This window comes from Amblyraja radiata, chromosome 6, assembly GCF_010909765.2.
Source record: "Amblyraja radiata isolate CabotCenter1 chromosome 6, sAmbRad1.1.pri, whole genome shotgun sequence".
Lineage (NCBI taxonomy): Eukaryota > Metazoa > Chordata > Chondrichthyes > Rajiformes > Rajidae > Amblyraja > Amblyraja radiata.
In genome coordinates, this window is record NC_045961.1 from 54,257,366 (window position 1) to 54,281,892 (window position 24,527).

Sequence of the window (24,527 nt, forward strand, 5' to 3'; positions counted from 1 at the left end):
CACAGACAAGACAAAAGAAATAATAATGGACTTCAGAAAAAATCCACCCCCCCTGCAGCCCCTCATCATCAAGGGGACTGTGGTGGAGAGGGCTGACAGTTACAGATACCTGGGACTACAAATAACATCAGATCTGAACTGGACTTTGAACACTGCAGCCACAGTGAAAAAAGCCCAGCAGAGACTGTACTTCATCAGGCTGCTCAGAAAAGCTGGTCTGCACTGTCGCCCTCTCACCCAGGTCTACAAAGGACTGGTAGAGAGCATCCTCACCACAGGCATCACGGTGTGGTATGGAAACACCACACAGATAGAGAGGAAGGCTCTGCAAAGAGTCATAAAGACTGCTGAGAGGATCATCAGAACTGAACTCCCCTCCATGGACACAATCTACACACAGCGCTGTCAAAAAAGAGCAGGGAGAATCATTAGAGACACACTACATCCAGCTCACTCCCTGCTCAAACACAAAAACTGCACATACAACCTCAGGCACAGACGAGCGGACAGTATCGCCACAAAAAGAACACGCTTTTTTAAGAGCTTCTTCCCTGCAACAGTGAGACTCTTGGCCAAAACACAACAAAATGAACTGATGTCCTGATATAGTGTTTGTGCAAGCTACAATGCTCTATGTGTCTTCTGTGTGTCTTTTTTAATTTTTAAAAATTTTTTAAATTTTTAATTTTAATTTTTTAACGTAACTTGACTCTCTGAATAGCCGCACAAGAGTTCCTATGTGTGTAAGCACAAATGGTAAATAAAGTTTTTGACCTTTGACCTAAAAAGTGGGATAACATTAGCTACCCTCCAATCCACAGGAACTGATCCTGAATCTATAGGACATTGGAAAATGATCACCAATGCGTCCACGATTTCTTGAACCACTTCCTTAAGTACCCTGGGATGCAGACCATCAGGTCCTGGGGATTTATCAGCCATCAGTCTACCCAACACCATTTCTTGCCTAATGTGAATTTCCTTCAATTTATCCGTCACCCTAGGTCCACTGGCCACTAGTACGTCTAGGAGTTTGATTGTGTCCTCCTTAGTGAAGACGGATTCACAATACCTGTTCAACTCGTCTGCCATTTCCTTGTTTCCCATAATAAATTCACCTGTCTCAGTCCTCACCTCAGCATCTTCGCAGAAGACTCACGAGCCAAAGACTCGCACTTTTCTCACAAGGCACTGCTCTGCCGACCTTGAAGGTACGTGTTGCAGGCTGGCCCCGAACGGTTTTTAAATCCGCCGCTCCTGAAAAAAACAATGAAAAACTCCGCAAGAAATTAACTTCTCAGCCAATCCCCGCACTCACTCCTTCACCTGCCGCTCCTCTGCTGACCCTGAAGGTATGTGTTAGTGTTGTGCAGTGTTCAAGAGCCTGTGTTCACAGTTTTCAGGCTCCTGTACCTTATTCTCAATAGAGGCAGCGAGATGAGAGGGTGGAAAAGATACTGATTACTTACTGCATGGTAAGATATTTAATGAACTGTGTGAAAAAATGAGTTTCATTGTACCTCAGTACATGTAACAATAAAGTACCATTGAACAACAGAACTCTTTGCACTCCGCAAAAACACAATGACCACCTTCAAAATATACTGCACCCACTCGAGAAAACTTTTCAAAAGAAATTCAGCAATATATGCTGCACATCCATGCTCTGTGAGTAAATGAAAGAAGTGATTTGAAAATTCCAGTTTTTTCAATCTTGAAACATAACTATTTTTCAGAAGGAAAGATTGCCTCTCTTCTCATTATCATTCTAATTCCCTGAAATATACTTTCTTGTTAAGATCTCTTGCTTGATAGTAGAAAAAGTTCTTTCAGGATGGAGTATCCAGAAGTGTACAAGGATGAAGCCTAGTTTAGCGGGTGTTAGCTATAAAGATCGTCACAGACGTTAGACACAAAATGCTGGTGTAACTCAGCGGGACAGGCAGCATCTCTGGAGTGAAGGAATAGGTGACGTTTCAGGACGAGACCCTTCTCGATCCGAAACGTCACCCATTCATTCTCTCCAGAGATGCTGCCTGTCCCGCTGAATTACTCCAGCATTTTGTGTCCACCTTCGATTTAAACCAGCATCTGCAGATCTTTCCTACACAAAGATCGTCATAGAGTTGTACAGCACAGAAACAATCCCCTCAGTCCAATTAGCCCATGCTGACCATGCTAGTCCCTCCCGCCTACATTTGCCCCATATCCTTCTAAACCTATCCTATCCATATATCTGTCCAAATGTCTTTTAGATGTTGTTATAGTACCTGCTTCTACCATCTCTGGCAGGTCGTTCCATGTACCCACCTCCCTCTGAATGAAAGAGTTGCCAGTCATGTTCCTATTAAATCTTTCCCCTCTCACCTTGAACCTATGTCCTCTGGTTCTTGATTTCCATACTCGAGGTAAAAGACTGCATTTAACTTATCTGTTCCCATCGTGATCTTATACACCTCTGTTACATCACCCTTCATCCTCTTGCACTCCAAGGAATAAAGTCCTAGCCTGCCTAACCTCTCCCTGTAACTCAGGCCCTTGCAACGTCCAACAAGGTTGGACAGACATGGATTGTTTCCTCTCGTACACTGGAGGTTGAGAGGAGACCTGGTAGAAATATATACAATTACAGTATGAGAGGCATAGTTGGGTAGATGGTCAGAACCATTTTTTCCCTGAGGTGGAAATGTCAAATACTAGAGGCATAGATTTAAGGTAAGATGGGCAAAGTTTAAAGGAGATGTGCCTTTTTTTTTTTTGCACAATGTGGAAACGGCCCCTTTGGCCCAACTTGCCCATGCCGATCTGGATGTCCCATCTACACTGTCAAAGATAGTGTGGATACAGACCCTTCGGACCAATTTGTCCACACCGACTAACATGTCCCATCTACACTGAAGGGCAGTGAGTGTCTGGAACGCACAGCCAGAGGTATTGGTGGAGTCAGATACGATAAGCACATGGATATGTAAGGAATGGAGGGATATGGATCACGAGCAGGCAGAGGAAATGAGTTTAACTTGGCATCATGTTCTGCACAGACACTGGATCACAGAGCCTATTCCTGTGCTGGCAGGTTCTATGTTATTTATTTCGGAATTTTAGTGTAAATGTCATTGCTCCATAAATGTATCCATCACAATTGAAATCCAATTACTTCAGATGAATTTAACATATGTTGCTTCCAACATAAAATTTGATATGTACTAACTTAATTTCCGCCAAATCCCAAGATGATTAATATGAAATGAATGTTGCAATCAGTGCTACTGCTTGAGGCTACTTTGCATTTTGATCCTGTTGAGTTATTTAACATCTGAATGTAACACTGTTGCAGACATTATATTTCTGCTCAATTTGGTAATGAATATAATTTACTTTGTTTAGTTGAGTGTAGTTTAGAGATACAGCAAGGAAACGGGCCCTTCGGCCCACTGAGTCCACGCCAACCATCGATCATCGTTCACACTAGTCTCTGTGTTCCCATTTTCTCACCCACTCTCTACACACTAGGGGCAATTCACAGAGGGCAATTAACCACAAACCCACACCTCTTTGGAATGTGGGTAGAAACTGGAGCACCCGGAGGAAACCTATGCGGTCACAGCGAGGACATACAAACTCCACACAAACGGCACTCTAGGCCTAGGGATTGAACCCGAGTCTCTGGCGCTGTGAGGCAGTGGCTCTACAGCTGTGTCACTGAATTGAATCCGAATTGAATCCATTATTTGTCATTCAGACCTTTCGGTCTGAACGAAATGTCGTTGCCTGCAGCCATACATGTAATAATAAACAACACACAATAAACACAAATTAACATCCACCACAGTGAGTTCACCTCACTGTGATGGAGGCAAAAGTCTTAGGGTTACTGTCTCTTCCCTCCTCTTCTCCCTCTGCGCTGAGGCGATACCCCACGGGGCGATGGTAAGTCAGTCCCGCGGTTCAAGCTCCGCGGCCCGGGGGTGGTCGAAGCTGCCGCCCTCCAGTCCAGCGGACGCAGCTGCTGCCACGGGAGCTCCGGAAAACGGGCACCAGCCTGTGACCTGCGAGCTCCATACGATGTCGTCCACTGGCCCACGGCCGAGCCCCGGATTCAGGTCGCCGCCGCCAGAACGCCGCCTCAGTTGTTAAGGACATGCCGGACGTCCTAAGCCATCTAAGGAAGTAGAGGCATTGGTGTACTTTTGCCACACTGTGCCACATTGTGAGTTTTTAATTCTGCACACTTTTGTTGATAGTCCCACATTTATTTTGAGGGGGCCGTTAGAAGCAACTAGAAGGAAGTCTATTGTTGGGCAGTATTTTAATGATAATGGCAATTTAATATGAATTAAATACAATGTGGCAATGATGGCAGATTAATGTTGCAGTCTGTAGGTTGTTTCAAGGAGACATAAACAATGAAGGGAGGGAATGAAGAGATGGGGAGAGAAGGGGGAAAGGGAAAGGGGAGGAAAAGGAAGGGGAAGGGCATAGAGGGAGAGGAGGGGCTGTAGAGTAGTGTGGTACAAGGCCCACAATGTCCGTGAAGAGGTAGTGACCTGGTTAAGATGGGCCCTTGAAATGCTGGTGGCCTTGCCAAGGCAGTGTGATGTATAGATGGAGTCAATAAAAGGGAGGTTGGTTTGCGTGATGGTCTGGGCTGCATCCACAATTCTCTGTAATTTCTTGCGGGTTTGGGTGGAGCTGTTCCCAAACCATACTGTGATGCATTCTGATAGAATGCTTTCTATCGCACATCTGTAGGTTGGTGAGAGTTGTTAAGGACATGCCGGACGTCCTAAGCCATCTAAGGAAGTAGAGGCATTGGTGTACTTTTTTTGGCCCACTGCTTTGATGTGGATGAATACGTGGCCAAGTTATACACAGGCTACATTCAAAGTAATGAAACATGTTGGTGTGTTTCATTCAAGCAACTGTCTTTACTTCCTGAAATGCCCTCGGTGATGCTCTGGGGGTTTTGAGGTCGGCTGCGGGAGGTACCCTGAGGCACGGAGGCTGAGCGGTGGCCGCGGGAGGGGAAGGAGACGATGGATTCGCGGGTTGACGAGTCTGGGTCGAGGTGTCGGTGGAGTGGGCTGCTGGAGGCCCTGCTGCAACCTGGGGCTCGATTGGTTCAGGCGCCAGCCCAAGAGGCCGAGAGCATGGATTGGACGTGGCCTGCCGCAAAACGGAGTGGTGGAGCAGCGGTGGAGGACACCAACAGCATCACCTGGCCAGGCCAACCTCTGCAACTCCAACCCAATGCTGCCACCAGGATTACGGGCAATTATGGCCAAGTCAAGACTATACTTTTAACAACTCTGAAGCTTGAACGGTACAAGATGGTGCCAGAATCATGGTATCTCCTTTGGACTGCCTCACTATAATCTACTGTACTTATATGTATAGTAAGATTTTTACAATTTGCTTTTCTTCTATCCCTACCTCATACTTTTGTCCTTTTAATCTTGGGCCTTTGCTCACTCATCTTCCAAACAAAAACCTCCCTCATCTGTATCCACCTATCGCTCACCAGGCTTTGTCCTGACTCCTCTCTTCCAGCTTTCTCTCCCCCGACACTATCAATCAATCTGAAGAAGGGTCCCGAACCGAAACATCACCTATCCATGTTCTTCAGAGATGCTGCCTGACCCGCTGAGTTACTCCAGCATACTGTGTCTTATTTTGTAAACCAGCACCTGCAGTTCCTTGTGTCTCAAGATTTTTACTGAACTGAATGCAAAAAATAAGTTTCATTGTACCTATGTAGATGTGACAATAAAGTGCCCTTGAACTGTTTACTGAAGAGCAGATCTACCTTATTTGTATACACAAGGAACTGCAGATGTTAATATACAAAAGAATACACAAAGTGCTGGAGTAACTCAGTGGGTCAGGCAGCATCTCAGGAGAACATGGATAGGTGATGTTTCTGATCAGGACCCTTCTTCAGACTGTGGATTTTTTGGGTCGGGACCCTTCTTCAGACCAAGGATGTTTCGGGTCGGAACTGGTTAACTGATCATCTTAAGAAGGGACCCAACCCAAAATGTCTCCTATCCATGTTCTCCAGAGATTCTGTCTGATTCGTTGAGTTACTTTAGCACGTTGTGCCTTCTACCTTATCTAGGTCTGATGATGGGTGATTAATAGTTACATCTTAAGTTCATCGTAGTTTTAACTTAAATATTGAGTGATGTGTTGATTTCCAAATTTGCAGTGGGTGGGGTTAGTTTTATTTTCTTTACTTATGAGTGGTTGGATGACTAATCCTGGCCTATATGTTCCAATTCGGGGCATGTCACTCCTGGGGAATATAATCATCAGATTTATAACTGAAATTAAGATGAAGAAAGAAAAAGTGGGTTAAGAAATAAAATGAGAAACAAAAGTTTAAAACTAATTTTAAATTTCTGGCGAATGAATGCTTGAGGAAGTGAAACTGATATGAATTATTGGTTATCTCGATAACTACTTGAAATGACAGGACTTCTGAAATGAGTTTATTCATCAGGGAAATACTGTTTCTTGTGAAGCCAACAATGAAACAGCTGATCTCAGTAGTTTGCAGGTTTCCACACTAAATTGCATCCATCTCTAACCTGACGTACTGCAATATTTATGCAGAATTAGGCAGGAACGCTGCAGGCCACAGCAATTCCGTGCCAGCAATATCTAACCCAATTTTAATGCAATCTCAATAAAGAAACAGATGCGCATAGAGTCATAGGGTGATACAGTGTGGAAACAGGCCCTGCGGCCCTTACAATGTCCCAGCTACACTAGTCCCACTTGCCTGCGCTTGGTCCATATCCCTCCAAACCTGTCCTAACCATGTACCTGTCTAACTGTCTCTTAAACGATGGGATTGTCCCAGCCTCAACTACCTCCTCTGGCAGCTTGTTCCATACACCCAACACCCTTTGAGTGAAATAGTTACCCCTCAGATTCCTAATAAATCTTTTCCCCATCACCTTGAACCTATGTCCTCTGGTCCTCGATTCCCCTACTCTGGGCAAGAGGCTCTGTGCATCTACCCGATTTATTCCTCTCATGATTTTGTACACCTCTATGAGATATCCCCTCATCCTCCTGCGCTCCATGGAATAGAGATTCAGCCTACATATAGCTCACACCCTCTAGTCCTGGCAATATCCTGGGAAATCTTTTCTGAACCCTTTCAAGCTTGACAATATCTTTCCTATAACATGGTGCCAAGATCTGAACACAATATTTCAAATGCGGTCTCACCAACATCTTATACAACTGCAACATGACCTCCCAACTTCGATACAATACTCTGACTGATGAAGGCCAAAGTGCCATAAGCCTTTTTGACTCCCTTATCTACCTGCGACTCGACCTTCAAGGAACTATGCGCCTGTACTCCTGGATCCCTCTGCTCTACAACACTATCCAGAGGCCTACCATTTACTGTGTAGGTCCTGCCCTTGTTCAACGTCCCAAAATGCAACACCCCACACTTTTTTGTATTAAATTCCATCAACTATTCCTCCGCCCACCTGGCCAATCGATCCAGATCCTGCTGCAAGCTTCCACAACCATCTTCACTATCTGCAAAACCACTCACTTTTGTATCATCAGCCAACTTGCTAATCTTGCCCTGTATGTTCTCATCCAAATCATTGATGTAGATGACAAACTGTAACGGGCCCAGCACCGAACCTTGAGGCACACCACTAGTCACAGTCGTCCAGTCCGAGAAGTAACCTTCCAACATCACCCTCTGCTTCTTTCCATGGAGCCAATTTGCTATCCATTCAACTATTTCTCCTTGGATCCCATGCGATCTAACCTTCCAGAGCAGCCTACCGTGTAGAACCTTGTCGAATGCCTTACTGAAATCCATGTACACAACATCTACAGGTCTGCCCTCATCGACCTTTTTGGTCATGTCTTCAAAAAAATTTGTGAGACACGACCTCACACATACAAAACCATGGTGACTATCCCTAATCAGACCTACAAACCTGTACGTCTTTGGAGTGTGGAAGGAAACCGGAATATCTGGAGAAAATTCATGTGGGTCACAGGGCGAATGTGCAAACTCCATACAGACAGCACCTGTAGCCAGGATTGAACCCGGGTCTCTGGTGCTGTGAGGCAGCAACTCTACTGCTGAGCCACTGTGCCACACTAGTTCTTTGGGTGTAAAACAGAATAATCTGAAAGAGTCGTGAAAGGGGGCACAGGCATACAGATCTATTTTTGAGATTCCAGAAGACTTCAGAGCCAGAAGAAATTCAGAAGGAAAATTGTACTCTGATTACATATTACCTGTGTAGTTTCTTACTACCAATTGGGGTCCAGCCTCTCCCCATTGCAAAAGGACATCACAGGAGAAATGTAGCATTGTAGGTTCATAGGTCACAGGAGCAGAATTAGGCCATTCGGCCCATCAAGTCCACTCCGTTATGTTATCAGGGCTGATCTATCTTTCCCTCTCAACCCCATTCTCCTGCCTTCTCCCCATAACCGTTGACACCCTTACAAATCAAGAACCAGTCTCCACGTTAAAAATACCCAATTACTTGGCCTCCACAGCCATCTGTGGCAATAAATTCCACAGATCCATCACCCTCAGACTAAAGAAATGTCTCCTCATCTCCTTCCTGGGGTCAAGGAAAGAGCGTTCACGTCGCGGTCCTGTTTCCACCAATCTTTCCACCACTACACACAAGAAGCACAAGAAGTGCAAGACGTCATTGGATGCAGATGCCGAGAAGTATGTTCAGCTCTGGCTGAACAATTTCTAATCTTATGATGTGGTCTTGATAAGAAGATCTCCTTCCTAAAGGAATGTCCTTTAATTCTGCAGCTATGACCTCTAGTCCTAGACTCTCCCACTACTCTCCCACTACCCTCCACATCCACTCTATCCAGGCCTTCCACTGTTCGGTAACTTTCAATGAGGTCCCCCTCATCCTTCTAAATTCCAGCAAGTGTAGGCCCAGAGGTGTCAAATCGACAGAGTGAAGGTTGCTGTTCTATAAATAGTGTTCACCGAATTACTGTCAGTGATAATTGATCCACTGGTATGTTGACAAATTACACTTAATTAGGATAATGATTAAACGACCTGTCAAATATTTATAAAACTAGTTTTTTTGCAACCTATTTTTAACATGGTAGTAAGTGCATTCATCATATCTATTCCCCTCATGAGATGACCCTTCAGCTTCCTGCACCCCAAGGAATAAAGTCCTAGTCTGTCCAACCTCTCCCTGTAGCACAGACCCTTTTGTCCTGGCAACATCCTCATTAATCTTCTGTGCCCAATCTTTCCCTACAAGAAAGCTAGACACAAAATGCCAGAGTAACAATGGGTCAGGCAGCATTCCTGCAGAAAATTGATAGGTGACGTTACAGGTCAGAACACTTCTTCAGACTATCCATGTTCTCCAGAGATGCTGCTTGACCCGCTGAGTTACTCCAGCATTTTGTGTCTTTCTTGATATAAACCAGCATCTGCAGCTCCTTTTTATTACATATCCCTATAAGAAGGTGACTTAGTACCACTTTCTGACAAGCAGCAATTGTATGGTGGCCCAGTCATCTGCTTCCTCCACCCCGAACTCAACAAAAGGCTGACTTCATATTTGCAATATGATTCATCAGCCTACCATATCTTTTTACCACACTGATTCGTTCATGAACTATGCAGGAGCTATAAATCAAATATATTTGGTATTTGAGATTGAACTTGAGTGGAAACAGCAGATTTTGTGTCCTGAATAAATGATGAGACAGCAGTTCAAACAGACTCAGTCACAATACATTATTACTATCCAGCAGTGTGGTTGAATGGGAGAGAGTCTCACCTCAAAGTGAAATCTATAGCATTGAATGCTTTAGAGAGGGGGAAATGGACACTGTTTCAGGTTAGCACCCTTCTTCTGACTGATGGAGAAAGTTGGAAAAGGGAGCTTTCTCCAATCCCCTCCCTCATCTCACTCCATCAGTCTGAAGAAAGGTTCTAACCCGAAACGTCGCCTGTCTATTTCCCTCCACAGATGCTATCTGACCCTCTGAGTTCTTCCAGCACTTTGTGTTTAGCATAAACTATCCCTGGTATACCTTATGCCAGTGTAAGTATATCAGTGAAATGGCGTGGAAGTGAGTACAGTGTGCAAAGCCAACAGGTTCTACTATCTATCTATCTATCTATCTATCTATCTATTTCCTTCGCTCCATAGATGCTGCTGCACCCGCTGAGTTCCTCCAGCAATTTTGTGTACCTTATCTATCTATCTATCTATCTATCTATCTATCTATCTATCTATCTATCTATCTATCTATCTATCTATCTATCTATCTATCTATCTATCTATCTATCTATCTATCTATCTATCTATTCTATACATAACTAAAACTCTAATTTTGTTATCTTCCAGTTTGGCAGTCTTTCTATTCGCGCAAAAACGGTTCACGATAGAGCTAAGATTTTTTGCCAGTTCACTCACCATTCTCCTGTGCTGTGAGTCCACCAAGTTTCATTCCGGTCGGTTGAATGTCGTAAAAGTTAGCGAGGTTTAAATGTCTTAAAAAACGCGTGTGCACAAATCGATCTCTTCTCCTGCGAGTCGGCGCCGCACGGATTAGTCTCTTCCCCTGTCACTTCCTGGGATGGTCCGCCCCTTCCTGCGCCATCGCATCTTTACTGGAACTGAGGGTGGCCGGCGGAGGTTTCCAACCGGTCTTTCGGAGGGACCCGAGGCAGCCCAGCCCCAAGCAGCAGCCCAGCCCCAAGCAGCAGCCCAGCCCCAAGCAGCAGCCCAGCCCAGAGTCGGAGACCCAACCCAGTTGGAGATGTCGCCAAACGGAAAGCGGAGACTTTGATCCCGGCGGAGGAGAAGGGCCAGCGACCGCTGTTAGTCCCTATTGCACCGCCAATTCCAGCCACTACCCCTCTGGTCCCCCTCGCTGGCTCCCCTCCCCCGTGATGCCCCCCTCTCCCCCATGGCTCTTCCCCTGTCTTTTATCTGAGTTCACTCCCCTCCCTCGCGCACACACACCCCTCTTCCCCACAACTCCCTCCCGCCATAGTGAGAGCATGCAAACTCCACACAGACAGTACCTGGAGTCAGGATTGAACCAGATCCCTGGCGCTGTGAGTCAGCAACTCTACTGCTGCATCAGTGTGCCACCCTAATCCATTGGACACCCACGTCCAACTACATTCCACCTAGTCCATTCCACTACCATTTCACAATCCATCTCTCAGCCATTGCAGCCCTGCCATCTTCTTAACCAGGCACCAAATCCATCTTATGATACGCCACAATTTCTTGAGTCCCAGGTCCTGGCTTCCATGATCTGTGGATGCAGAGAATCAAGCAGTAAGTCCTAGCTTTGACATCCAACACCATGAAGTGCTTCGAGAGGCTGGACATGGCGCACATTAAATAGTTTCTGGAACAACACAGATTAACTCTTAAATAAGAAATTGAATGGTATCTTTACCTTGAATATGTGTAACTTGTATTGATCATCTTTTACGCTATTATTAGGCATTTTATTGAAGTTATGAATGGACCCTAAACCGTATACTTCTAAACTGTAATATGGCATTAATCTGCTATAGGTTATTTTTTCATCAAGTGGGGATCTTGACCTTATTGAACATCAGACAAGTTTGGTTTCCTCCTCAGAAGATGGTCCAAGGGAGACCGAAAATATGGATGACACAACAAGTGAACAACAATTCCGAGTTTTTAGAGATTTTGATTTTCTGGATGTGGAACTGGAGGATGGAGAGGTAGGATTTTAATAAAGCTTACAGTAAAAAGCATCAGTGAGAATTCAGTGGAAAGGATATAAGCCAGTATTTGCATCAAAGATAAAGTTTATTATTCTGCTGACTATCATTGATGCCAAAATAATTGATCGATTTTTCATTGTTCATCAGTCATAGGAGCAGAATTAGGCCAATCAGCCCATCAAGTCTACTCCATCATTCAATCATAGCTGATCAACCTTTTCCTCCCAGCCCCGTTCTCCTGCCTTCTCCCCAAGACACTTGACACCCTTACTGATTACGAATCTGCCATTCTGCCAAATACCCAGTGACTTCTCCTCCAGAGTCGTTTGTGGCAATGAATTCCACAGATTCACCACCCTCTCTGCCTGAACAAAATTGCGATCAAATCTGTGTGGATGAATCGTGGTCTTGATTCATCCTTACTGCTAATACGTTTATTGGAGTTGCACAATCTTTAACAGTGACATGTTTGTGTTTTAACAAGTATATCTTTTAATATATTAGTTCAGTAACAAAAAAATAGAGAATTTAGTTTTAAGATGTTTCTGAGCTTAGAAAGTGTAAAGCCTTTGTTGTCAACTAGTCAGACAATAATACCATGACGTTAAGGACACATTGGTTGGGATCGCACTGTACCTAGCTCAGGCCTTGCAGGTATCCCCATTCTTACACACAACCCAAAGCTATACTGAAGTCGGTAGTCTCTGTTTCACTCTCTGTCATATTAGATTCCGTAATATGTTGTTACATTCCCCCTAGCCTATTAAAAATTTTAATCTCACCCTCTTTTATAGTAAAATAATAACACGGAATCCAATTATCTGAAAAGGATAAATTGTTTAAAATAATGGTTATAAAATATAATGGGACGCAATAATCTTTTCAAATAAATGTTGATGAAATTCAAATGTATATACCCAACTTAAACATTTTTAAAATAAATAGTTTAGTAGAGCTCAAAAATACCTAATTAGGGTTGACTTTTTGTTTTGACCATCAGCTTACGACTATTGCAAAAACAAGTGTTCTCAAATGAGCTTAAACAACTCTAGAGAGCAGTAAAACAAAATGATGCATTTCCAAGGAAAATAAAAACCAGGAATTTATATAAATTCCTCATGAAAGGCATCAGCATGCTCTTCAAAGATGTTCTATTTTGTCACCTATTTTATAGTATAAAGAAATGTCAACAATGGAGATCCAAAAATGAATTTTGGTTCTGTAGAAAGTGATAATATATTTAGTTCTTTGAAATCAAAAATTACAATGTTTTTTTTCACTCTTTATTGCTGTCTAGGAACTGCAGGTAAGATTTCCATTGTGTAGCTTTGGTGATGTGTTGTAGTCTGTAAGTGCAATGTTTGTGCTGCATTCCTCAGCTTGTTGCATTATGTTCTGTACAAGAACAATGCCTTATTGGGAAACGCTTTAAGTGCATGTACAGTAGAGGCCTTTGTATAATATATACAAAGATAGATTTTCATTTTTGGCTGCTCTGACCAGATACTCTATTAATAACATTTTGCAGTCATTTTATTTCAAAAACAAAGATTTTTAAGGCTTCCACATGAAGCTTGCACTTTCAAGTTGTCAATTGTTATTTGTAAAAGTTGTACTTTGCTAAGTGGGCGAATTCCTTGTTAGTGCATTTGTCACATACTTTTATGGCAGTTGCTGAGTAAAGCAGGATCTTTCAATAGCGCGCTCTCTCCCTTTAAAAACATTGCTCGCGTAGAGTTGTGTGTAGCAATATTATGGATGTATTTATAATAGTTTTGTTGATTGATATGAATGACTGAATGAATGAATGAATGAGTTTATTGGCCAAGTATGTACACATACAAGGAATTTGCCTTGGTGCTCCGCTCGCAAGTAACAATGCGACATACAGTAAACAATTAAGAATAAAACATAAAACATTAAAACATTAAGAATAAAACTATAGTTTAAACATGTGAATGAAATAAAATACCAGAGCAAAAGGAGGCTACAGACTTTGGTTATTGAGTAGAGCTACTGCTTGTGGAAAAAAAGTTGTTTTTATGTCTGGTTGTGGTGTCTTTGACAGTCTGGAGTCGCCTTCCAGATGGAAGTGCTTCAAAGAGTTTGTGGCCAGGATGAGAGGGATCAGAGATGATCTTACCCGCTCGATTCCTGGCCCTTGCAGTGTACAGTTCGTCAATGGGGGGAAGGTTGCAGCCAACAACCTTCTCAGCTGATCGAACGATTTGCTGCATGTCGTGCTTGGATGTTGTGCTTGGTGGCTAATTCAAACCAGACCATATTCATTGCCTGTGACAGATTGATTTTCCTCAGCTGCTGCAGGAAGTGCAACCTCTGTTGGGCCTTTTTGACTGTGGAGTCGATGGTGGCTCCCCATTTAAGGTCCTTGGAGATGATGGTTCCAAGGAACTTAAAAGACACCGCAGATGTGACTGTGGTGTTGTTGATGGTGAATGGAGGGATGGGAGGGGGAGCTCTCCTAAAGTCTAGTTAGGTCTAAAGTATTCCTAGTCTAAAGTATTCCTAGCATATTTCAAAGAAAAGAACATTTCTTGGCAATATGATGGATTTCAGCAATAGCTGTTTAATTAGCTTGATACTGAGCAGTCCCCTCTGCTTTAAGGAAGCCATGCAATAATATTAGCTGTTTTCGTGCTCGCCATTACGGCTCACACATATTCGGGTCAGAAGCTTCTCAAAATGTCTACATGAAGATCTCACTCTATCACAAGACGAAAAGAACTGGGTTTGCACAATTTTTAAGTAGCAACAGTGTGATAATCCAGGATAAATTTCAATGATTCAATTAAGGATGACACGGTGGCGCAGAGGTAGAGTTGCTGCCTTGCAGCGCCGGAGACCCGGGTTCGATCCCGACTACAGGTGTGACCTGTAACCATGTGAGTTTTCTCTGAGATCTCAGTTTCCTCCCACACTCCAAAGACGTACAGGTATGTAGGTAAATTGGGTTGGTATAAGTGTAAATTGGCCCTAATGTGTGTAGGATAGTGTTAATGTGCAGGGATCGCTGGTCAGTGCGAACTCGGTGCTACGAAGGGCCTGTTTCCACGCTGTATCTCTAAATGAAACTGAATTCAATTATACTTTATTGTCACATGTACCTAGATACAGTGAAAAATTTGTTTTGCATACAACCCGTTAAAATTATATAGCAGTCCTCACCTAGGCAGTACACAAGTGTTGCCACGTTTTAGCGCCAACAAAGTTACAAAAGTTTCCCAACAGTGCTATCTACTGCCCGCACGTGGCAGCAGCTAAATTCAATTTGCACCAGTTTTATAAAGGGCCAGGAAACAAGGAAAGCAGGCAGACGCACACCCACAATATCTTATCAGGAGTTTAAGCCATTCATATGACCTAGAAACCATTATGGTGGCCCATTGAACTTTGGTAATGAATGTTACACTTGCCATTCAGTGCTACCTGAGAGAATTATTTCAAACCAGTCAAAAATATTGCAAATAATTCCAAAAGTGATCTCCTGACATTTTCCCTTTAATGTTTGACTTCTGCCTCCGTTCACAAATGTCAGCCAGTACTGACAGAGTATCAGTATTTATTATAATGGAAGTGATTTTAGTCAGGCCTCTAGACTAATAAGTGGACATAGTTAATACTTTGCCTCATAACATTTTTGTGGTACTGAAAGAGCCTCCAAAAGTGACAAGACAGTGCTAGCCCCAATATCAATGTGTGTCAGTAATCCTACAATCAACTGTTAACGGTCTGAAAACCTCCTTAAATCCCAGAAGTATTCCCTGCTGCCATTATTCATAATAGAAAAACAACAATATTAGTAGATGATCAGATTAATAGTTTAGTTTAGTTTATTGTCACGTTTATCGAGGCACAATTAAAAGCTTTTGTTACAGGTTAACCAGTCCGCAGAAAGACTATGCATGATTACAATTGTGTATCATGACTATACCCAATTACAATCGAGCCATCCTCAGTGTACGGATATCTGATAAAGGGAATAACATTTAGTGACAAAGTCCAGTAAAGTCCGCTTAACGATAGCCCTAGGGTTTCCAATGAGGTAGATAGTAGCTCATGACCACTCTAGTTTTTGATAGGATGGTTCAGTTGCCTGATAACAGCTGGGAAGAAACTGTCCCTGAATCTGGGAGGTATGCTTTTTTCACGCTTCTGTACCTCTTGCGGAGAGTGTAGAAGAGGGAGTGGTCGGGGTGAGACTGGCCCTTGATTATAGTGGCCTTGCTGAGGCAGCGTGGGGTGTAGATGGAGTTCATGGAAGGGAGGTTAGATTGTGTGATGGTCTGGACTGCATACACAATTCTCTGCAATTTCTTGCTATCTTGGATGGAACTGTTCCCAAACCATGCTATGATGCATCATGATAGAATGCTTTCTATGGTGCATCTATAGATAATAGTAGATTATTAGATGAATGATAATAGATTAACTGCTTTGAGCAACCTATTAAAATCAGTGGAAATCAATGTCTTAAGATGGTAGAAAATGTTTTACCACAATGCCTGGATTTGTACGGCTGGAAAAATATATTCGTGGTCTCATATTTAGATAATTTATATCGTTTATGCAAACATTTGTTAAATAATAGAGAATACGCATTCACCACCAGTATTCATTCTGAGTTATGTTCAGCTTTCTTTCTCTTTCAGGGCGAGAGTATGGATACCTTTAATTGGGGAGTACGGAGGCGTTCCCTAGATAGCCTAGGCAAGGGAGATATGCTGCTTCTGGAGGAGAGCCAACTTTCAGGAAGCACACCAAGTCTAAATAAAATTAATCATGAAGATTCAGATGAATCTTCTGAAGAGGAAACGCTCACAGCAAGCCAAATTCTGGCACGGTCACAACTAGTATGTCAATGTTTTATAATGTATTATGCAGATATGAAAAGAACATAAAGTTAAATTTACTGCATATGTTAATATTTTTGTAATATTAGGCATTAAACAACTGTGTGTAAACAATTTAATGTGGTTTCTGAAAGTAAGTATATTTGAATTTTAAAAAAAGTTGTTTCTCCTGCTCCCTTTAATAATTCTCCACATGCAATAGGCAGTTCATTAGCAAGTGAACTACTATCTTAAAGGCCTTGTTGAAGTCCAACCATCTTGCCTATAGCTAGAGGAATACAAAGATCTTCACCTTTGTCCACTTTTGCCTCTCTCAATAAACTGGGTAAGATCCCATCAGGTCCTCGGGGATTAACCACCTTAATACTTCAACAGACCCAACCGCACCTCCTTTTTGATCTCAAATTGTCCTAGAATATTAATATGCCCCCACACTGATCTCACTGTCCGCCATGCCCTTCTCTTTGGTGAATACCGATGCAAAGTACTGTTTTAGTTCCTTGCCTGCATCCGCTAACTCAAATATAAATCCCCGCCTTTATCCTTGAGTGATCCTACCCTCTCCCTAGTTAACCTCTTAATTTTTATTGTATATAGAAAAAGCCTTGGGTTTTCCTTTAGTCCAACTACCAATTACATTTCATGGCCTAGGCTTTTTAGTTCCCCATTTGATTTATTTCCTGCTTGGTTTATATTCCTCAAAGACCCTGTCTGTTTTCTTCATAGTGTGAAACCCTCTAAAACCAATAGCCGTAGCCTTTAGCAATAGACACAAAATTCTTGAATAACTCAGCAGATCGGGCAGCATAGAGTTATAGTCATACAGCACAGAAACAGGCCCTTCAGCCCACTTTGCCCACACCGAGCAACATGTCCCATCTACACTTATCCCACCTGCCTGTGTTTGGCCCATAATGCTCTAAACCTGTCCTATCCATGAACTTGTCCAATTGTATCTCTGGAGAAAAGGAATAGGTGACGTTTCGGGGTCAGAACCCTTTTTCAGAAGTAATAGCAACAAGTAGCAGCTTTTAATTGTGTTGCAATATGCAACAGTATTTTGCTGAATATTATGAATTCGAAATTTAGCATGTGTGTCTTGAATTTGGCTTTAAAAAATTTGGTTGCATTGTCTTAATGTAACTAAATTTCAGTAGCAGAATACAACTCATAAATACCAGAATTTCACACATGAAATGTTGACGTAAATTGTGAGTGCATGCATGGCATTAAAATGTTAAAACCTCAAGGTTGTGCTGATAACCTCTTGTTAAAATTATCTTGTGCAGCTGATGAATTTTGCTCCTGTCGAGGACACAAACCACATGGATGCATTGTCCACATCAGGTGACACGGCCTCCCTGGACCCACCTTCAGTAAACACAAGGACACCTAGTTTGGAAGTCTCTTTGGCTGATGAGTCAAATCAGCAGGTCCCTGAGAGGTCAAAGGTGAAAGAGCTTTGGTGGCATGACAAAGAATGTTCATTTTAAAATAACATTTCCAATTTTCTCTGTACAATTATTTTGGGATTAAGTGGTATAGGTAGGCATTGATTTAGGTGGTTTGCTGATGAATGGCTATGCATGTATTTATTCTCCCGTGCTTGAGAATGTGTGGGTGTGCATGTATATTATTATCCTTTGCTTAACTTTTCTTGGTACTGGGAGATGATCATTAAAGAGTTGGTACTTTAAAAAATCAATTCTTAAAACTGCCAGAGGTTTATTTGTACCTAACCCCTAAACACAATTTTGAAAAGCTGCGGTAATTATAAAATAAGATTGGATGGGTTGAGGTTATTCCTTATCCTGTTAACCATGTGACCATAACATCATTGGTGATTGTCTGCATGTGCAATATTGAATCTGTGGTGGCTGGGGGAATACTATGTGCTTATGCATATTGCCCCAAGGACATGCTCGCTGGTACCCCGCTAAAATATTACATCCTGAGACTTCAAACAATACCAATGACATTTCACACACAAGTGGATATAATCGACAGCCCTCTGAGAACGTGATACTTTTTCTGATGTTAAGGTTGGTGAGAAATGAATTTATAAATGCTGTGTTGAAATGTAAAATTATAATGAATATTGTACTCCAAAATAAAAATAGATTGTTTGAAGCATTACACTTATTCCAATTTACAACTGTTTTTCACAACTGGAAATTAAATTAGAACCATATTTAAAGTTTTGAGGGGCGGCATGGTGGCGCAGCTGTAGAGCTGCTGCCTTAGTGCCAGAGACCTGGGTTCAATCCTAACTAAGGGTGCTGTCCGTATAGAGTTTGTATGTTCTCCCAATGACCGCATGGGTTGTCTCTGCGTGTTCTGGTTTCCTCTCACACTCCAATGGCATACAAGTTTGTAGGTTAATTGGCTTTGGTAAAAATTATAAATTGTTCCTAGTGTGTTGAATAGTATGGGGTGATCGCTAGTCAGCACAGACTCGATGGGCTGAAGGGCCTGTTTCCACGCTGTTTGTCTAAACTAAACTAAAATCTTATTCAATAATACGTATATTCAATAATAAGTAATTTAATAATTTCATCGTTTTTTTAACATATGTTGCAGAATGAGGGTGTTTTAAGATGATTTTTGAATATCATATGGCTGGAGGTTCTGTACTTGTTTCTATTAACATATTTAAACTAGAAAGTAGACTTATGCTGAACCTCCCCACTGGGAATGTGACTGGTTTCAGCAACTTGGGCGTTATCCTTGATCATCACAAAGTTACCCAGCATGAAATTTCCAGTATCAAATCTGGAAACACAGCCAGGAATACACTGCAACGTTTCTTTTAGTTCCCCATTTGATTTCTTTCCTGCTTGGTTTATTCCTCAAAGACCCTGTCAACCAAAAACTGCCAGTTCCAAAATGTTAACCCACCACTCCTCCTTAAGTCGCAACTGCTAGTTACTGGTACCATGCAATTTTCCTGTGTCTGATCCAGAACCACCCACTCCAACAGGAGATTTTGGTTCACTTGCACCTCCTCCAACCTCACCTACTGTATCCGCTGTTCTCGGCAAGACTCTGGCATTGGTTGATGCCTCATCGTCTGATCTTTCAAAAAACACTATGTGAATAAGACAAAGTGCTTGCCATTGACCCTTCTTCAAACGTCGCCTATTCATTTTCTCCAGAGATACTCCCGTACCTGCTGAGTTACTCTAGCATTTTGTGTCTATCTTTGGTGTAAACCAGCAACTGCAGTTCCTTCCTATACAATAATCCTCAATCTGTAACATAATGCCTGTCCTGTATGCTTAGTTTCTTATCTAATATAGTTTGTCTTGTAGATTCCTTTGGCCCTTCGAGCCAGCACCGCCATTCACTGTGATCATGGTTGATCATCCACAATCAGTACCCCATTCCTGCCTTCTCCCCATATCCTTCACTCTTCTATCTTTAAGAGCTCTATTTAACTCTCTCTTGAAAGCATCCAGAGAATTGGCCTCCACTGCCTTCTGAGGCATAGAATTCCACAGATTCACAACTCTCTGCGTGAAAAAGTTTTTCCCATCTCCGTTCTAAATGGCCTACCCCTTATTCTTAAACTGTGACTCCTGGGCCTGGACTCCCCCAACATCGAGAACATGTTTCATGCCTCTAGCGTGTCCAATCCCTTAATAATCTTATATGTTTAAATAAGATACCCGCTCATCCTTCTAACTTCCAGTGTATACAAACCCAGTCGCTCCATTCTTTCAACATATGATAGTCCCGCCATCCCGGGAATTAACCTTGTGTAGGATTCATAAGGAAATAAGTGGTTTAAGTGGAAAGAAATGTGTGTGACATCTCTTCCCACTTTTGCCACAGTCATATTCCATGCCCAAAATAATTAACACCTTAATGAGATTCATAGAATCTTGTAAACCAGATGTATTAAGGGATATTGGACAATGAGGTTTCAACAATTAGTTCTTAGATCTCATTAAAATGAGGAATTGGCATTCCACAGGCATTGCTAAGTTCAAAACAATTGCTAAATAAGAAGCAATCCTTTCAAATTTGTTAGATGTTGCCGTGTATAATCATTTCAATGTAAAGTATTAAAAATAATGTGTATACTCTATTTGCCCAGATCTATAAACCTGCATGTTCTTAATCTGGAACCTTAAAATATAATAATTGCAGAAATTAAGACAAAAAATAATCATAATTGCTAATTGCACTCATGGCAAATCTTATCACTGCTATTTTGAAAGAGAGACAAAATGTGGTACCTGTATTGATTTGAAAATATTGTACAGCTTTTAATGAGCTATAGGGTCTTAATTTATATTGTTATCGTTCACAGTAATTTGTAGGCTGTAGATATTTGACAACTATTACTAATAACCAGCGATCTGAATTTTATGACAAAATTAGAATGAGAATCTTGTCTTTTGCTAGCTTTTGTTTTGCTTAGTACTATAAATTAAACAGTTTATTAGTTTAACTTGGTGTTTGTAATTCTTGGACCTTAATTTCTTGCAGGAAATCGAGTTTATGGCTGAGGAGGATGATCTTTCTGGATCTACAAGTGAACTTCCCTCAGCTCTTGAGGGCAATGACAGTTTCAGCCTTGAAATAACAGAACCAGAAGAAAAGGGTGAAGGAGACGTCAGTCAGTCAGGACTTTCAAGGTTTAAATAAACTTTACATGGCCTTCAGTAAATAATGATGTTTTAGACCAGAGTTAAAGCATTTAACTTGGCAGCATCATGGAGAGTGAATAGATAATTGGAGACTTAAAGGATGACTGAGATGGAATGGTGAAGTGGGCCGAAACATGGATGTTTATCTGTTTTGTAGTAAATGCCTACTATTTTCTGTGTGCTTAAGCAAAGCAAGAATTTCATTGTCCTATACAGGGACACATGACAATAAACTCACTTGAATTTGAACTTGAACTTGATCTAAGAAAGTTTGGAAGGACTAATAAAGGAAGACATTTACGGTGGCATGATTTTGCTGAGTATAAATGAACAGTGACCTTGTAGTGATTATATACACAAATCCTTAAAGATAGCAGGAACGTTGGTTCAACTGGTACAATCATCTCAAAAACAAATTGCTAGCACAACCTTTCCCTAGACACATCCAGAGTCAGATCCTTCCCTTTCTCCCATCCTCTTCTCTTTCTCCCATCTTCTTCACAGCCCCCACCGCACATTTCTCCCCATTCCTACTCTGATCTCCAATTTATTCCAATCCACTCTCCGCCAAGACAGAAGACCTTGGAGGCACATCTTTGTGGAAATTAGGGATTTGAGGTCGATGGAATCTGGGGACTGTGCAAAACTGCTCACAAGGTATCCTTTTATGCATGGTTTTGGACAGAGCATGATTTCTAGGTCAGTATAAATTTTGTTGTGAATTTGTCTCGAGTGCAGAGATAGAGACAAAAGCTCTAGCTTCACAATGTTACTCATGAATCATTTGAGAGCTGACCTGTAGAACATCCAAATCACATTTCATGGTCTTTGGTTATTGGCAATTGTTACCTTTCCTTTGATCTCCATCCAATTTCCATCTTACTATCATTACAAAGGTGAAGGTGCAATAATTTTCCTCTCCCATTGATCTCCATTCATCCTGCACATTTTATAATGAAACATGCTGCCAAATAAATCTACTATAAACAAGGTTGCCAGACTTGAGACAAAAAGTGGTGGGGAGCATTGAGTTTGAAGGAGGTACTGACAGATTTAACTAATTAATCTGACTCCAGATGAGATCCCAGCAGGTCTCTAGCTGGCTGCAACTGAGTAAGTCTTTAGCTTGAAGGACTTACTCATTTCTCAAGTCTCACCACATAATGCTTATGTTACTTTCTTGCAGTTTTGCTGAAGGGGATAGACTTGGGCTTCACGAGCTCCGTTCATCACCCCCTCCTTCGCCTTTCTTTTCTGCAATTCTTGCAGCATTTCAGCCTAAAGCATGTGACGATGCAGAAGAGGCATGGCGCTCACATATCAATCAACTCATGTCTGACTCTGATGGCTCATGCGCAGTCCATACATTTCATGTCTTCTCTTCGCTGTTTCAGGTGAGAATCCGCCTTGGTATACAAAAGGTTTCCCTATTGCTTGAATACCGGCTGCACTATGATAGTGTTGAATGAATGGACGGTGAAACTTAATGTAAAGTTATAAAGAAGACTCAAAGTGCTAGAGTAACTCAGCGAGTCAGCAACATCTCTGTGGAATATAGATAGGCAACGTTTGGGTTGGGACCCTCCATGGTATTGTTCCCTGGCTTAAATGACACTTTTGTGGAAGTTATTGACAATTTTGTGGAAGTAACTCATTTATAGCACAATTAATTACCACTTATTTCTTAAACATTTAAAATAGTGCTAATATATCTGGCATAAAAATTGCAAATCTTGGAAAAAGCCGGGGGCACAGTGGTGCAGCAGGTAGAGCCGCTGTCTCACAGCACCAAAGACCCGGATACGATCCTGACCTCGGGTGCTGACTGTTAAATTTGTACGTTCTCCCTGTGACCGCATGGGTTTCTTCCGGATGCTCAGGATTCCTCCCACATCATAAAGGCGTAGGGGTTTGTAGGTTAATTTGGCCTTGATAAATTGTCCCTAGTGTGTAGGGTGTGGATGAGAAAGTGGGATAACATGGTGCTAGTGTGAACGGGTGATCAATGGTTGGCGTGGACTCTGTGGGCCAAAGCTCTGCTCTGCTTCCTTGCTCTGTCTTAAACTAAACTAAATTTGGAAATCACGCAGCATCTATGAAAAGAGAAACCCATAATGTGTCAGGTCTGGGACTCTCACAGCTCTGAAACATTAACTCTTTTTCCGCAGATGCTGCCTGACATGCTAAGTTTCCAGCATTTTCTGTTTTTATTCAAAATTTCTTGCAAGTGCAGATTTAAAAAAATTTCATTTGCTTTCTTTGACATGTTTGCTGTTCCAGCCATATACTATCATGATCAATTGCATCAGCATTACATTGTTACCTATTCCAGCTGCTTTGAATTACTGACTTGCAAGTCAAGATATTGACCATGTAAGGGCCAGTGGCATCTTCTTCTTTCGTGTGATGTGCACAGCCTAAAGTTGTAGGACAACTAGTTCTATTTGATCTTCTGTTTGTGCACGTCGAGTTGATTGCATTAGTCGAAACAGGGCGGACCACGTGAAGGTTGCAATCTTCCACACCCAGGCCAGTGGCATGGTGACACATCGGTAAAGTTGCTGCCTTACAGCGCCAGAGATCCGGGTTCGATCCTGAATATGGGTGCTGCCTATACGAAGTTAGTATGTTCTCCCTGTGACCACGTGGGTTTCCTCCGGATGCTCCGGTTTCCTCTCACATCTCAAATGCATTTGTAGGTTAATTGTCCATAGTGTGCAGAGTATAATTCATGTATGGATGATCACTGGTCAGTGTGGACTCAGTAGGCTGAAAGGCCTGTCTCCATGCTGTAAATCTAAAACTAAAAACTAAAGCTTTAAATAGGCACATGGGTATGCAGGAAATTGAGTGATATGGAAGACATGCAGGCAGAGATTAGTTTAACATAACCTTATGTTCAGCATAGACATCGTGGGTCGAAGGACCTGTTCCTGTGCTGCGCTGTTCTATGTTCTATATTCAGTGTCAGGTTGGGCTATGCTATGTTCAGATTCAGGTTAGTTTGGTCCATGGTATGACTGTTGTATACCTTAACCCAGGTTGACTAGCTTAGTATTACTGTACATCAACTCTGTTCTTGATCAAGAACAATGTATGTGCAACATAGCAATGTTGTTTTAGCTTTCCTGTAGATGCCTCTGCATCAGTCATATGTGGAAGATACTCCACATTCAGGTTTGGGTCATGTTTGTATGGGCATAGTTATACCAGTTTGGGCAAATGTATTAG

The 24,527-nt window shown here is 42.0% G+C and overlaps 1 protein-coding gene across 9 annotated transcripts in view; it reads left to right on the forward strand.

Moving 5' to 3' along the window:
- fry (FRY microtubule binding protein) overlaps positions 1–24,527 on the forward strand; it is a 433,098-nt gene that overhangs the window by 389,737 nt on the left and 18,834 nt on the right. For 6 of the 9 annotated variants that reach the window (XM_033022865.1, XM_033022859.1, XM_033022862.1 and 3 more), the window contains exons 51-56: positions 11,594–11,767; positions 13,068–13,076; positions 16,441–16,641; positions 17,931–18,092; positions 21,136–21,284; positions 22,483–22,690. In XM_033022865.1, coding sequence (XP_032878756.1) covers positions 11,594–11,767; positions 13,068–13,076; positions 16,441–16,641; positions 17,931–18,092; positions 21,136–21,284; positions 22,483–22,690 — 903 coding nt within the window. Of the gene's footprint in view, positions 1–11,593; positions 11,768–13,067; positions 13,077–16,440; positions 16,642–17,930; positions 18,680–21,135; positions 21,285–22,482; positions 22,691–24,527 lie in introns of those variants that run through there. The other 3 variants (XM_033022861.1, XM_033022867.1, XM_033022866.1) reach the window with 2 other exon arrangements.